Source organism: Lutra lutra, chromosome 2 (genome assembly GCF_902655055.1).
Source record: "Lutra lutra chromosome 2, mLutLut1.2, whole genome shotgun sequence".
Classification (NCBI taxonomy): Eukaryota; Metazoa; Chordata; class Mammalia; order Carnivora; family Mustelidae; genus Lutra; species Lutra lutra.
Window position 1 is genome coordinate 15124571 of NC_062279.1, and position 15074 is coordinate 15139644.

The 15074-nt window shown below is 48.6% G+C and overlaps 1 protein-coding gene across 1 annotated transcript in view; it reads right to left on the bottom strand.

Moving 5' to 3' along the window:
- Positions 1-587: 587 nt before the first annotated feature.
- The window catches only part of ENPP6 (ectonucleotide pyrophosphatase/phosphodiesterase 6), a 110315-nt gene continuing 95828 nt past the window's right edge, over positions 588-15074 (bottom strand). The window contains exons 7-8 of the mRNA XM_047714681.1: positions 8256-8379; positions 588-3676 (exon numbers count right to left, since the gene is read on the bottom strand). Of these exons, the coding sequence (XP_047570637.1) occupies positions 3474-3676; positions 8256-8379 (327 nt within the window). The 3' untranslated portion in view covers positions 588-3473. The remainder of the gene's footprint in view (positions 3677-8255; positions 8380-15074) is intronic.

Sequence of the window (15074 nt, forward strand, 5' to 3'; positions counted from 1 at the left end):
TTAGTATATTCAAAATCTAATCTCTCTTCCTCCTCTCCCTTCCTTCCCTCCTCCCTTCCTTCTTTCCTCCCTCCCTTCCTTTCCTTCCTTCTCTCCTTCCTTCCTTCCATTATCAAATTCATAAGCCTGGGATGGACTATGTTTAATGGAATGAAGTATAGTTATATTATCAGTTGGGCGATAAAAGACAGGAAGTCAAAAATGAATCATTCTTTTAACTTGTGGAACTATAGACGAAGAGAATATCTGAAGTGTAAGCAGGTCTCCTTCATGAGATTTATTTTTTTATTCAACACATATTTATGGGACATTTATTAAACATTTGAGGCACTGAACTAGGTGCTATTTTATGATTTCCAAGCAATACACACACAAGGATATTTTTCACAGCATACACCTGAGACCGAGTTTTACATATTCTAGAACCAGTCGTCCAAGGTTACCACCACCCTTCCTTCTAGCAAGTAGTTCTCAAGAGCTGACTTTGGTCTATCACAAATTGTTTAAAAAGATTAAATGCACAATCACATTTTGAAATCTTTTGCTATTTACAGAAATGCAAGAAACACTTTTTTTTTTTTTTTTTAAAGAAAATCCATAAACCAGGTCTACATCTTCAACAATGAGTTTGTTGGAAAACGCTCTTGGGAATCCTAGACTCATGGGAATGGGGTATGGAGAAGCCAACTTTGCCCCTCTGGGTGCCTGTCTCCATCCCTGGGGCTTGCAGATCTGCTTTGGCTTAGAGAGGGCTGGAGGCTTGGCCCTGCTGGGATCAGCAGGCAATGCCAGTCCAATGGCTTCTGGAGAAACTGGCGGATTATGAAAATGCTGTCAGAAGACTCAGGTCTACCAAGGTCTAACCAGAACCTCTCTCTCCATAGAGCAAACCCAAACCTACAAGCGCTGAGGTCCCACCCAGATTTTCTGAATCTACATTTCTGGAAGCAGGCCAGATGGCGCTTACAATCCCAGGAACTTTGCAAATGGCCGTCAGTGACTGAACTCAGATCCACGTGGATTTCCAAGTTCTCTTTAAAAGTAGGGAGAGTTGGTACTCTATAATCAGGACTCTTGGAGGCTAGAAAGAATTCCCTGGGTCTGTTCTAATGGATGCTTAGGTCTTCAGAATTTAATTGAATTGGGTTCTGGAGATTAGACATTGGGCAGGGAAAGTAGCCATTTATCTCATCTTTAACGTAAGGATCATTCCTTTGGTTTATCTTCGGTATTTGCAGGTCAGTCCAACTAACTTCCTCCTGGAATCAGGAGTGAAGTAGCAAAATACTCCAGGAGGAGAGGTGTCTATATGTACGAGATTTTACTCGAAAGGAACAGAACACATTTAGAGGAAATTTTCCCAAGGAAAATAATGTAACTTTGAAATATAAATCAAAGGGGAAAAAATTCTAGCCAAATAATTAAGCCATTAAAATGTAGGCATTATTTTAGGAAAAAGTTATTTTCTCCATTTAGTGTCTGGATTTTCTTTACTATTTACCAGTATTTATGATTCCAAAAGTACCTTACTGTTGTTCATCTATTTAAGATTATTTATTAGCTACACTCTGTCAGACAAATATCTGAGATTTTATTATGCAACTTGAAGTCGTTAGGGATGAGTGAGGGGAAAATGATAGAATAGAGCTGGAAACACAAAGGGTAAGACTGTGTGCCTGTTTGTACTCTCTTGATTTTCATGATCCCCTTTTAACTGAATCACTTGGGTATCTCTAAGCCATCCTTCCTTCACAAGGGAGGAAGGTGGGCTCCACTGGATTCGTTTTCTGAACAAAGGGCACTTTGAACAATGGATGCCTGTTTCAACACCACTGCCCAGTGTTCTGAGAGCACCAGTTTGTTTTCAGCCAAATAACAAAGGCCAGCTTGTCCTCTTTCTAATTGATTGGATGGTTGGCTGGCACTTTTAAAACACATTACCTTCCCTAGAAATCTTTTGTGACCACGGATTTGGTATATGTATTTGTTAAGTAGCGATCTTTTGCTCTCATGATTCAAGGCACAGAGATGTTCCCACCCTTCTCCAATCAGGGTGAGCCTTGACACTCATTTCTCAATGCAAATGCTGTAATGGGGCTTCATCATGCTGGGGAGACCTGTTGGGCTGTCTCTTCCTGATGGAAAGTCTCTTTTGCAGGTGTGTCCCCATTTAGTGTAAACTCACTGTTAACACTATGATAGGTCTGTGTGACTCTGATCATTTAAACATGCCGTTGCCCTTTGTTTCACAGCAAGATTTCCTACAGCAACTCTAGATCACTAACCTGAAAACATTTCAACTCAGGCTCAGTGGGTCTTCTTAGGGGTTCCCCAAGAACTTAGGTCCCTGAGGTGGCACTCAGACCAAACCGTTTCGGAATCAAATGGCTAATTGGTTAGTGACTGGGATGCGGTTCCATCGTGTTCTCTCCGTTTCCCACCCCACCCCCACCTCCACCATTTCCTTCCGGCTTCTGGGTCCCTCGGGATACACTTTGCTGGTGGTATTCCATGAGCCTTGCTCCAGACTACTGGTGCCTAGAACTTTGGCTTACCATGCCACCATTCCAAGCAGTGAACTGATATTTCTGCAAACATGTCCACGAGTCATCAGCGAGATGTGTAATGATAGGTCAGTATTGCCATAGCCTACACTCCGTCTGAGGATCCAAAGCCATGCAGGGCCCTCCACGTGCCAGGCTCCATGATGGGATAGACTGAGCCTCACAGAAGCTTGGGTCTGCTGCAAGCTTTTCTGCTCCTCAAGCCAAGGGAGACATTTGTGTGCACTCCAGACTCTGGGAGGGCACCCACAACTTCTACCTTGTTCTATGAGTTCTTCAGTGCTTCGTACTTTTGATTGGTGATCCAAGCTAAGATATGCCCTTTCTGGGACTTGGTATAAAATGAAAAACAAACAAACAAAACCCTCAAAAAACAACAAAAAAACACAAGTCCATGAGCTGGGCCAGAAACAGAAGACAGCTTTGCTTTTATGTGGGCTACGTTTTTCTGGGCTGGAAGGAGCAGGGCAGGATTGCAGCTCTAGACCCCATGATGGCTCCTGGGTGTGGAGTGGACACAGACAAGGGCCTGCTTTGTGCAAAGCAGGACAGAGACGGACCCAAGACTCCATGCACTATCCACTCGAGGTCTGCTTGCCCCACGGGTCGGCTCCTACTCAGCTCATCTGAGTGACTGCATGGGGACAATGCAGAAGATGACATGGAGTTGAACCAATGAGGAGCTGGATTTTCCTTACCTCCAGAAGAAATAAAGCTTGGGGTTTTTGGTGTTTGTTTGTTTGTTTTAAGAAGTAAGGACTTTAATGTATGGAATCATCCAAGAACAGTACATTTACAATTTTGGTGGCCTTGATTGTGTTAATGAAGCTATTATTCAAATAGAAAATGAAAACCATCCCACCGTGGAGGCACCCTTGGCTGAACATTTGGGGACAACAATAGCAGCATCTATACGAACAGTAGGAGAATTGAGACCAGAACCCAGCCGTTCAGTCGGATAGACAGAGCCGAGCTGGCTTGGTCCTTCAGCATGCACATCACCCTGGACCAGGAGCCGTTGTTGGGCAGGGGAGTGATGCCCGCCACGTTGCACATGACATTGTAGACATCCACGGATCTGATCGGAGCAGCTCTGAAGTTGGATTTGAAATCTGAAAGGGAAAGGCAAGCAAACAAGTAGTCACAGCCATGCCTGGGGAAGAAAGGGGCCAAGTCACAACACATAGAATTCTACTCAGGCTCCAGGCAGCTTTGGGATTGAAAATCAGCTCTGTCAATGGGGCGCGGCCAAGTCACGGTGAACTTGGAAGGGGATCTGGAAGGGCTATAGCATACAAAAGGAAGCTGTTCTCTAGGGCTCAGGGAGATGAGTTTCTTTAGAAAGACAAGTCAGCAGATCATCTTTGTACATAACTGTGGGCCCTTCCTGACAACAGAGCTATCCTGGAGAGGCAGAAGGCATCTCCATGTTTGCTGCTCATTTCTGCCGAGCCCTGGAGAGCAGGTGTGGTCAAAAAGGCTGACTGTCTTGCTGAGCCCCCCAAACCCAGTTACACGCTCTGCTTATCTTCCAGAACATCTATCTAGCAGCAGCTGGTTGGCCAGGGGGCCCCTGAGCCACTGAGGAACATTCCTTCATTTTCCTGCACATTGAGGTCTCAGGGCTTCGTGGATTGTGAACCTGTATGGTTTCCTCAGTTCCGGCCACCTCAGAAACAACAGCGATGGTTTCTTAAATATGTTTGGAGAATCAATGGAACATTCATTGGGAGCCTTTTGCTGGCAGCTCAAACAACTTAGCCGAGGGGAAAATGAGCAAACTGGTATTGGAGTTGGGGACCCAGGTGAGGGCATCAAGAGCTCCTCGGGTCGAGGGAGAAGAGTGCTGTGCTTGCTAACACCCAGCTGCTGCCCCAGACTCCAGTGGTGATGCAGGATTCTAGAAGGCAGGGGCAGCCATTCACAGCCTAGTGAGTGCGGACGGATTGCAGAGAAGAGTCCACTTTCTCCTTCTCCACAGGAGGAAAGAGGAGGCTGAGAGCCAAGTCCGTGTCTGTTCAGAGAGTGAGTGTAAGAAGTACTGTACACGGCAGTTTCTCTTTTGGGCCCCAAACTGGAGCTATATTGAGACTGAATTCTAGAAGGAGGTTTTATCTAACCAGGAAGGCCTCTGCTAGCGCTTTCAGTCCATATAAGACTTTGAAAGGAAATGGGTGGTTTGGGGACTGTAAAGCCAAGTTGTCTCCCTCAGAAGATATCCTTTATAATTGCTCTGCTCAAATGATCACAAGTACTTTAAAAAGCAAACAAACACCAATGGCAACAGAGTTCAGAAGTGCCGACACCAAATGCTGCTCTTATATTAAGCCTAAAATCACAAGCACAGAAGTTCTAATCAGAAAACGCGCCCACAGAGTATGTTCGACCCAGGCCTACTTCCCAAGTGATGGGTTTTGCTCACTTTGGAGAGGTAATGTTGCCTCTAGCATAAGAAGTTATTAGGCTCCACAACCAGCCCATGGCCGCTTAGTAGCTGGGCAAGCCCAGGAAAGGGCATGGGAAGGGTACCTAAACCACGGTTCCAGGCACAGTGCATCTGCTCGATGAGCAGTAGCTGTTCTTAGTAATAAGTGTGTAGAATAAACATCCCACAAGGGCAAACTATGGACTGGAAATATTTACCCTATAAATTATTCGGAGGATTCACTTTATTTGGGGGGCAGGAAGGATAAGGGATAAGGCAGCATCACCTCATGGTAAAAACTGGTCAAAATCTGGAACCTGTATGGAGAGGAGATTTAGGACTGCCCCAGAATCCCAGCCCTTCTCAATATCAAGGCGATGGATTGCAACAAGGTGAGGACAGTGGTGAGACTTCCCCAGAGCAGAATCAGCTGCAGTATGAAAAACCAATGGAAAGCTTTTCCCAGCCATGTGGCAGCAACTCGTCTCCCTCCTTGTGACTTGCCATGGACCTGGGCGTGATGACCACACTACCTCGCCACATGGTGGCCATGTCCTTGTCACGTGTGTGGGTGGGGATGGTGTGGGGGTGGCAGACAAAGTAAACCCAACATGTCCTTCCCCAGCCTTCCAAATGCCCGTGTCTTTAACACTCAGTGGGAAAAACGGAGATCAAGCTCTACTGACAATAAAATTATTAGAAAACATTTTACATTGAAAGTACAAAGTTAAATCCTCTGCACGTAAGCAGGAAGGAGAATTGGGGTCCCCCCCCCATTCCATCTGGTTCATGAATTCCTATGCTGCAGTGCTAGGACTTTGGGCCCATGAGTAGAGGATCCAGGCTAGAATGAGAGCTTCTAGAAAATTCCTTAACAGCAGAACAATACCAGATCCAGCTGGGGAGGACCCGGACAAGCTCTACTAACTCAAGGTGGCATGTTGAATCTGGATTGGCAATCCAGGTTAGCTCCATGAATTTAAATTTTCCAGATATTGAAACTGTTGCTCCTAAAGAGAGAAGGTTCTGCAGCCGCATGCCATGCCTGGCCACTTTGGGTTGCTCTCCGGGTGAGGCTCGCTAGGTCACAGGCAGCTCACCGACTCACACTCCTGCCGTCTTATCTTGAAATGTGGAGTTCTCTGGGGCGAGATTAGGTGGTTCAAATTAGAAACCGGTATTAACCAGAGAAAGGCTATCTTCCAGAATTATTTCCTTTTCTTTCTGCCGGACCAGACTTACTGACTTCTAAGCTGTACCTGAGCAGCCGTAATGATGCCCGGCTTCCTCCCTGAGCGAGAAGCGCATACAATTAATCAGGAAGGATGTACCTTTATCTCAAAGTGCAGCTAGATAGCTATTAAAGGCCTCACTCTTAAATTTTCTTCAGAGTAAACAGTCAGTGTGTAAAGCTGTTCAATCTTTCATGAGAACTGGAGCCAGAAACGTGATGGTTTGAGGGAGGCTCTCAAGGCGATATCTGCCTAGAAGCATTTTTGTAATGGGCCCAGTCCACTTCCATCAGGGGTCATCTCTCTCTTTGTAAAAGGCTTCCACTTTTGGTTTAATAGGAGCCTATGATGGAGGGTTTTGTGGACGGACAAACTTTCCCCTCTGAATTTAACTTTAAGCTCATGTAGCTTTGGATACTTTGTTTTAAAATTTTGGTTTGAGGCTAGATTTGCTCTATGCCTGAGACTGCTGCTTATAAAGCCTCCTTCTGCTGACAACTGGTTTGCATTCACGATCTTACTTCTCTCTTCTAAGGAAGGAAAAAGTTACGCTTTTGAGTGAAAGCCCTGATGTTAAATGTTCTCCCATTTAAAGGCCGCGGCCGTGGAAAGTCTCCAGCCTAATCCATCCAACAATTGACCTCAACAATGTCCTTGAGGCTTCCTTCGTCATTCATTATGTTTTTGAGTTTTGGTGAACTGGTGTTGAATGTAGTGTAAGAGGTTAATCTGACCTGAGGCGTGATTGACAGGGAGCTCCCGTTAACTCTCACTAGTTTATGGCCGTGTGCCTGGACATCCTCTGAACTCTCTTGGGCCAATGTTGTGAACCCAGTTAGCACTCTGTAAATGTTGGCTGCCACTGGTACTGACACTTGCTTCAGGACTTGGGAACTCGTATCACATATGAGAAAGGACCTGGACTAATGTGATCCCTGGGCTCGGGAGGCGGAGCATGCAGAAATGGACAGCCAGGTGTTGTCAGCAGTTATTTTGCGGTAAGTAGAGTGACCCAAGGCAAAGATAGATCTTTTGTCTTGCTACATCAAGAAGAAGAGCAGACCTTCTAGGCATGATTTCTAACCTATACTTGGAAAGGGAAGCATGGACTGTCATGGGCTGAAACATTATAATCTATGTCCAGAAAACAGCATTTGGAATACGGACATCAGGGTAAGTTACTACATCTAATAAGGACAGTGGACAGTAGTGAGATAGGAGACTAGCTTATGAGCCAGTCAACTGAGGGCTAATGGCTGCTGAATGCCTCTCTCTCTCTTTTTTTTTTTCAGAACGAAAGGAGTGTTTGGGTCATAGTATGGACTTTGAGTATTTGATAAACTTCTCCACAATGTGAATTCACAGTCCTCTGTCAGTTAAAGCAAATGACCAAACAGACCCTCTCCATCCCCCCTCTATTCCAGCCTTAGAAATGTATCTGGTCAAGGAAGGCAAAGTAAATTTGCTTTCATCCAAGGACATCCAGATGTCCCTAGGCCTTCTGTCTCATTCAAAGTCCATCTCAAGGTCATTTCCTAGCCTGGTCTTGAGGACATCCCAGCTTCTGGTTGGGCCCTAAACCGAATGACCCACCCTCACAGGGCTGGGTGCTCTAGGCCTGTGGGAGGACCTGTGGAGGAGTCAGACCCTGTGACGTGATCACGTCAGCTCAGACTCACAGCTGTCCACAACCTGGTGTCTGATAAGCTTTCCTGGACATCAGCTAGCTGTGAAATAACATTTTGATGAATTAAGTAAAAAATGAATCACAAACATGTGGAATCCATTTTCTTCAGCGCACTCAAGATTTAAAATTTACAAGGAAAAGTATTTGGCCATGTTTGCCAAACCTAAGAAGCATCTGAAAGCCGGCCAGCCAGAGATGTTTCGTGGAGACCAGCTGGATTTACTCAGCTTTGCTCATAAAGAGTGTCTGTAAAGAGATCACTTGAGCCTTTACTAGTGCTGTCAGCCCCTCCTGGAGACCGCTTCCTTGGGAATGGAGGACAAAGCATGTGGTCATGTCTTGCCTACCGGGGCCAAAGGCCAGGAAGATTCCCCTCATGTCCATGAGTTCGTTGTCATAGCCATGCCACCCGTGCTGCCAGCCTTCCCTCTTGCCGGTGCTGTTCATCCAAAAAGGAAGTGTTTCTCGATTCTGAAACCAAGAGAGACGGTCACATTACACTGTGTCCCAGCCATCGTGATGAGTGAGCTTCCGGCCCACCCACCGTGGGATCTCCTTCTCAGCATTCCCCACTGGGGTTCTCCAACCTCAGATCATGTCCTGCTCCATCCAGGTAGCACAGACCTTGGGAGGCAGCCCATGAAATTGCCAGAGAACTCTACCTATAAAGGTATTTTCTGAGCAGGATGGTACCTCGTACTCAGTTTGAAAGTCACTAAATATATCACGTGAGAGACAGAAGGGATGTTCAAGTGTATCTTTGGTGTAGAGAAAAGTATATTTGGCCTTTGTCCCAGGTTCCAGGCCCAGAGCTCCTAAAACCCTTGGAATTTCCGGAGTGATGGGGTCATTTTTGTTATTCATAATGAGCCCCTTTCTCCCATACCTGAGTGTCTGTTAATGAGATCCCTGATGGGTGGGGGGCTGCGGAGCTTCAGGAGGTCACTGGAGGGACCAACCGTGAGATGGGGATGTCCCCTGACCTCTAAGACTGCGTTCAGTCTTCTGGCCAAGGATGGAGTCACCCATGCCTACGCAGTGGCACCCGTGTAAAAACCTTGGAGCAACGTGGTTCAGGGAGCTTCCAGATGGATGAACAAACTGACATGCTCGGAGGGTGGCGACCCCAGAGGCAGCCTGGGGGCTCTGTGCCCCTCACCTGTTGTCCTTTGCTCTATGCCTCTCTGAGTCGTAGCCTCTGTAAGAAAACTAGTCATAAATAGAGCACATTTCTGAGCTCTGTGATCCATTCTGGTCATTTATCGAACCTGAAAAGGGTTGTAAGAATCCTCCAATCTGTAGCCAAGCCAGACACCAGTGTGTAGCTTGGGGACACAGGACCCGGGGCTGGTGTCAGAAGTGGGGACAGTCAGGTGGGACGGAGCCCCCTAACGTGAAGGGCTGCTCCAGCTCCGGGGTTGGGACTGAACCACAGGACACCAACTGCTGTCGGAGAGTTGTTGGAAAACACAGTGTTGAACTGAATCACCTTGTTCTTCTAGCAAAGCCATCAAAGCCTGAGCCCTTTCCGCCACCACACCCCACCCCCATCTTTCCCCTTCTCGAACCCCACCCTCATGACCCACTGGGGATAGTTAGTTTCCTCCTCTCCATTCAGTCAAACATGCGAAGACGGCATGGCCGTTCCTCTTACCCAGGAACCTTCGTTTCCTCCAACGGCCTCCATTTGGGGTGGGGTCTAGAACCATCACTTCCCTGTCACCCTCTTTCCTTCAGAACTCAACTTCCTTAGATGGCAGATGCTGGCTTATGCGACAGCCATAGGTCCTGAGGGGGCCGCTGCCAGCTGGACATGTCCCTCGCCCTTCCCCACGGACTACATTCATGCCTGACGGTCAAGGCACCTCTGCTGAGCAGGGTCTGAGATCGCAAACACTTCAGATGCAGGAAGTGGAATGGACTGGTCGTAGCCAACGCAGGGAAGCACCAGTCCCAGGAATTCACAGGTCGGCTCATAAGACGTGTCATAGTACCAGCGATTTAGTCCGCTGAGAGCCTGTACTGACCGTGGATGACCTTCCCGCTGCACAGTTGAAGGAACTGAGGCCCAGAGAAGTTAAGGGACCCTCTTAAAGCCGCACAGCTGTGGAGAGGCAGGACTGGGATTGGAACCCAGGTGGGCTGTCTCCTGGTCTTCATGTACCATCCACGGCCCCTACGGCCAAAGGTCACTGCCTGTGACCTTGCCTCTTTACTCACCAAGGAGTGTGGCCAGTTCTCAAGTGTATAGAAAAAAAGGTTTTAAGATTGGATTCCACTTTGTCGCTTTCTGGTTCTGCAAGCTGGCTCAGATCCTGGGCAAGATGCTTCTCAGAGCTTGTTTCCCCGCTGGGTGTTATTATACGTGCCTCCCAGAGCTTCCGGAGGAGGACAGGACTGTGCGCCATGTGCCTGGCACACAGTAGATGCTCAGTAAATGGCTGTGGGATGGTCACCAGATGCCGCTGGCTGTGGGGCGGGGTACGCTGGTCCCGCACAGTGGGGCAGTGATGGTTGTGGGGCCTGAAGTCCCCTTTGCTTAGTTAACTGTCATACTGCATTGCACACCCGTCCCGTCTCACCCCATAAATCACTCCCTTGCTTTCCAAATCACACTATTTCACTGACTCTCCGTTTCCTGAATTTCCATCATCCCCTGTCCCTCCTTCTCCAGCTGTAGCTTGTATTTTTCCATGGGAACGTTTTCATTAACTTACTGCATTTCTAACCTGTTATACCATTTTTGTTCTTTGTCTATGGTGATGATCACAACACATCCCAATTAGCTTCGTCGGCTAATTGGAGGTGTTGCTTCGCCCGTCGGGCTCCCGGGCACTGATTCCCGCAGCACCAGATAGAACATTCTCTTACTGACGACCTCACCAACTGTGACCCCCACAGGACATATGTGCCCCCTGACTAAGGGACAGATGAAAGGGAGACGAAGATGGATTATACCTGATTTACAAATTCCAGTCTGGATTCCACGAACACAAACATAGAGCCTTGAAAACCTCAGCCTGAAGGTAACTGGGGCTTTGTCCGATCGTAGGTAAATGCGTTCCTTTTTATTAAAGTCACAAGTTGCTCCAGTGAAACAACTGCTCTTACTGATTTTAAAAGTAATAAGGATTTGGCAGCTTATGGGAGAAGCTAAGCATATCCCGGAAGTGACTGAATGGATGATATTACGTGCGCAGCCTTAACTTCCAAATGGCATGAGGACGATTTTCTCCCTTTCCTTTCCTGGTGGCTTCCCCTGTTTTTGTTGTGTAACCCCACATTGTCACCCTAGATGCCTACAGATGAGGTCCTGCTGATGAATGTGTGTCCCAGGTCGCTCAGCCTCCAGAGTAGAAATCCCCAGGCTGCGGATCCTCCAGCTGCTGGGTGAGGATACCTAACCCCAGCCTGACTCTCGCAGGCCCAGGGACTAGCCACAGAGACCCACCTATGAGACCACCTATGAGACCACCAGAGCCACAGAAACATCACTATGTCTGGGGAGGTGCCCAGAGCCTCCAGATTTGGTCAAAGCTGAGACAGGGGTAGAGGAGTGGTGTTGTGTGTGTGTCCATGGGGGAGGGGGAGGGCAGTGTTCCTAAGTTGGGGTCACTAAGAAAACTGGGCTCATGGTGGGGTTGGCAGCCAGTTCCCAGGAAACACCGGGTCCTCCTGCAGCATGTCATAGAAGGCCCAAATAAGGGCTCCACCTGGAAGGGGTTTCCCCCTCATGAATAGGTGAAGGAGGGAATCTAGAAGGCGCAGGGTCTTGTTGGGGAAAGGAGCCCCAACAGGGGTGGGAGATGTCCTTGTCTTCCCAGGGGAGAAAGCAGGGATCTAAGAGCCTGTCCATTTTGTTCCACAGCTCAGCAGACATGCGCTGAGCTCTAAATGTGTTGGGCTCTCTGCTAGGCTTTTGGCTGAGAGGCATGGAGGAGGAAGGCATTCTTTCCCCTGAAAGAGCTTATCTTTAGTGAGGAAAGACGAGGGGTTACGGCCTCTGTGTATTGATTCCTGAGGTGGCCGGGACAGTCAGTGAGGTACCATGAGGCCCTGGGGAGGCCTGTGGTGGGAATCACTGTCCGTGGGAAGGGCGAGCCTGCATAGTGGGGGGACCCACTGTGAGAGGCCACCCAGATGGCTCCAACAGAGTGTGGGCAGGTCCTGAGGCATCCCCAGCAATGAACCTCTGGGAGCTCTGGCTGGGGGGAAGGCCAGGCCAGGCAGGGACAGCTTGTCCCACCTCGTACGGGAGAAGCATGAGAAGGAAGCAGCCACGGCAGAGAAACTTTGGCCGGCATGAGGAGGAGAGAGGACCTGGTGTTCTCCACTCTCAGTGCCCGCCTGAGGTCGTGCCAGTCAACAGGGAGACCAACCATCGCACTCTGCCCAGGACTGAGGGGCTGCTGGGACACAACACTTCAGGACAGTTCCAGGGAAAACCAGGACATGCTGGCTATTCTCCAGTGAATGCTATCTTGGAAATTTAAATAAAATCTTCACCAAGTGTAATTTGTTCAGCACGTTCCAGAGCTTTCCGGGACCCTTCCTCTATACACAGGTAGGGAGACGTGCTGGGACCTTCCTTTGATGAGCTACTGAACTAATTAATCATTTCCAACAGGAAAGAACCAGAAAGAGCTCCACAAGCAGAAATGCTGTGAGAAAGGGTAATTCTGTTCATACACTCGTGTTCCTCGATCTCGGTGCCTGCTTCCCAAATTCAAGCAAGCTGAGGGTAGGCATTTCCACGTGCGCCAGGGGCATCTTTATGAGATAACGAGTTACAGTTTCCCGCCTAGATCGTCGTCTCAATCATCCTTAGAATTAAAAAAGAAAAAAAAAAGTCACGTTCACTGTTTATTGCCAAATCAGCAAACCAGTTAACGAAGTTTGTTCAACACTGCCTAGAGGCATCTCTGAATTCACCATTTTATGGCGGATTCAGTCCGTTATGGTGCTGAGCTGAGAGTTACAGGGAGCACGGTCAGATACGGGGATAGGGTTGGGAGTGAGGGTAAAGGCAGAGGGAGGGATAGAAGGACAAGCAGCAAGAGCAGCTGGAACAATCCATGTCGATGGTTCCTGTCTGGACGTAGCTGAAGTCTTTGCTTTAGCAAAATCTCATTAAAAAAAAAAAAAATCTCATTTTTTCTTTCATTATTGCATTCTGGGGCTCTTGCCTCTTCCTTCCGATTTCCCCTCAGTGTAGATCAGAAAATGGTTGCTAAGCTGCAGACAAAAATACTCCTGAGGAGACAGGAGGGCTGCTGGCTGCCAGGACAACATCTGGGCTCCAGCTCTTGCTCTGCACCCCAAAATGACTCTGTGTGGGGAGGCTGAGGATGCGGAAATCCACTCTGCATGGATATCCTCCCTGGCGGGGGGAGCTGTGGAGGGCTTTGTCTGGTGCCTCCTGCTCCGTTTGACTTCCGGTCCAGTCTTTCCCACTGGGAGCACTCACTGTCTACACGGCTGGTTCCCACGCCTGGCCGTGCAGACACTGCCCTGAGCTTATCCTGGGTCTGATCTTGGGTATTTGCATTCAGTAGGCCAGGAGGAGGCAGGTTTAATCATCTCTGCCCAGCTGATCAGGATGCAGAGTCAGGTCTGGAAACCCCTGGAAACCATTCACCAGGCAGCCATCCTGTGCTATGTCAAATTATCTTTTTCTAAGGACGCTTCTTATTTATAGTGGATAAATCATCACCCCTCTTTCCAACCACTAACTGTACAAATCTACCAGGGGAAGTGGGGTCAGGCAACAAAGTCTGTCCCCTCCCTTTCTTGAGGCGGTCTCTCTCCGAATCTCCAGGGCTCTGGGGAACCCAGGGGAAATCTGGTCAGATTAAAATACATAAAATGGGAACACCTATCTAAAATGAAATCTACTTTATTCTCCTAGGACATGGTTAGAAGAGAAACCTCCCAGGTCCTGGAAAACACAAAATAAGCTTCTGACATCACCTCAGACTGAAAGAGGCGCCTGATACTGTCAAGTCGGGGGTGGCTTCGGTTCAGACTCGGTGGCAGTGACGACAGTTTGGCTGGCTCTGGTGACTTTGCTGGAAGGGTTAAGTTTGAGCAACGGTTTCGATCACAGACCTGTTTCTTGGATTTCCCGTTGCTCCCGGAGATGCTTCCTGTTGCCGTGGGTCCTTGGACCCGTGTGGGAACGGTGGTGGGGAACACTCCGGGCTAAGAGATGTCTCTCTAACAGTGTCTCTGTGTCTTAGGAGCCTGCGTTTCTAATACAGCACCTAACTGCTCGGGCCTCGGCCCTGGTGTGACCCTGGAAAGCCTGGCGGCCACACACAGCCCAACCCTCTGAGCAGAAAATGCCCGACAGGAAAAGCAGCTTCAGTGAAGGGCTAGAGATGCGTGGATTGGGATCCCTTTTTTTTTCCCCCTTTTCCCCGGGATTGTGTTTACTGAAGTGTGCCACGGCTGGGGGGGGCATGTGCTCCCAGACGACACTAATCACCCCCAGAAAGTCAGCAGCTCCCAGCACCCGACATCCGACTTCCTGAAGCTCAATTAGTTGGGCCTGGACAGCACCCCTCTGGCTGCCACTAACACTCAGAAGCCGCATTTTCCAGATTGTCTTGATTTCCCCAAATATTTTGGGTCCACGCCTAACTGCCACTCAACCCCAGGCCTTAGAATTGAGCCTGGCATTTCATATCCTTTACCAGTTTTCAAAATAAATCTTGCCTCTGGAGACAAATATTGGCCTCCCTGAGAAACTTGGGTCTGGCTTAGCTGCACTTTTCTCAGGCAGGAGTCCGGAAGATCAACAGCGAGCACCATGTTTCACAATCCTTCAGCGGACTGGGGCACCATCCTGGCTTTCTGAGCACTGTGGCATGAGGGGGACGCTGTCTAGGAGAGGCTACGGGACTTAGCCCCTGCAGCAGCGGGGAGGGGGTACTGGTGAGAGCCGGTGTGTCCCACACCTGGGCTCCAGCTATAGACTCGCGGAAGCTAGACTTGCCATCACTGGTTTGAACACCTCCCCCCTGTTCAAGTTTCTTCTCTGGCTACTGATAATGAGCCCAAAGGAAAGGACTTCCTGACCCAGCAGACCTCTCCATTTATTTGGTTACTGATTTACAGATATAAAGCGAACGGCCTGGGAAGAGGAACCCAGAATCAACCGCCTT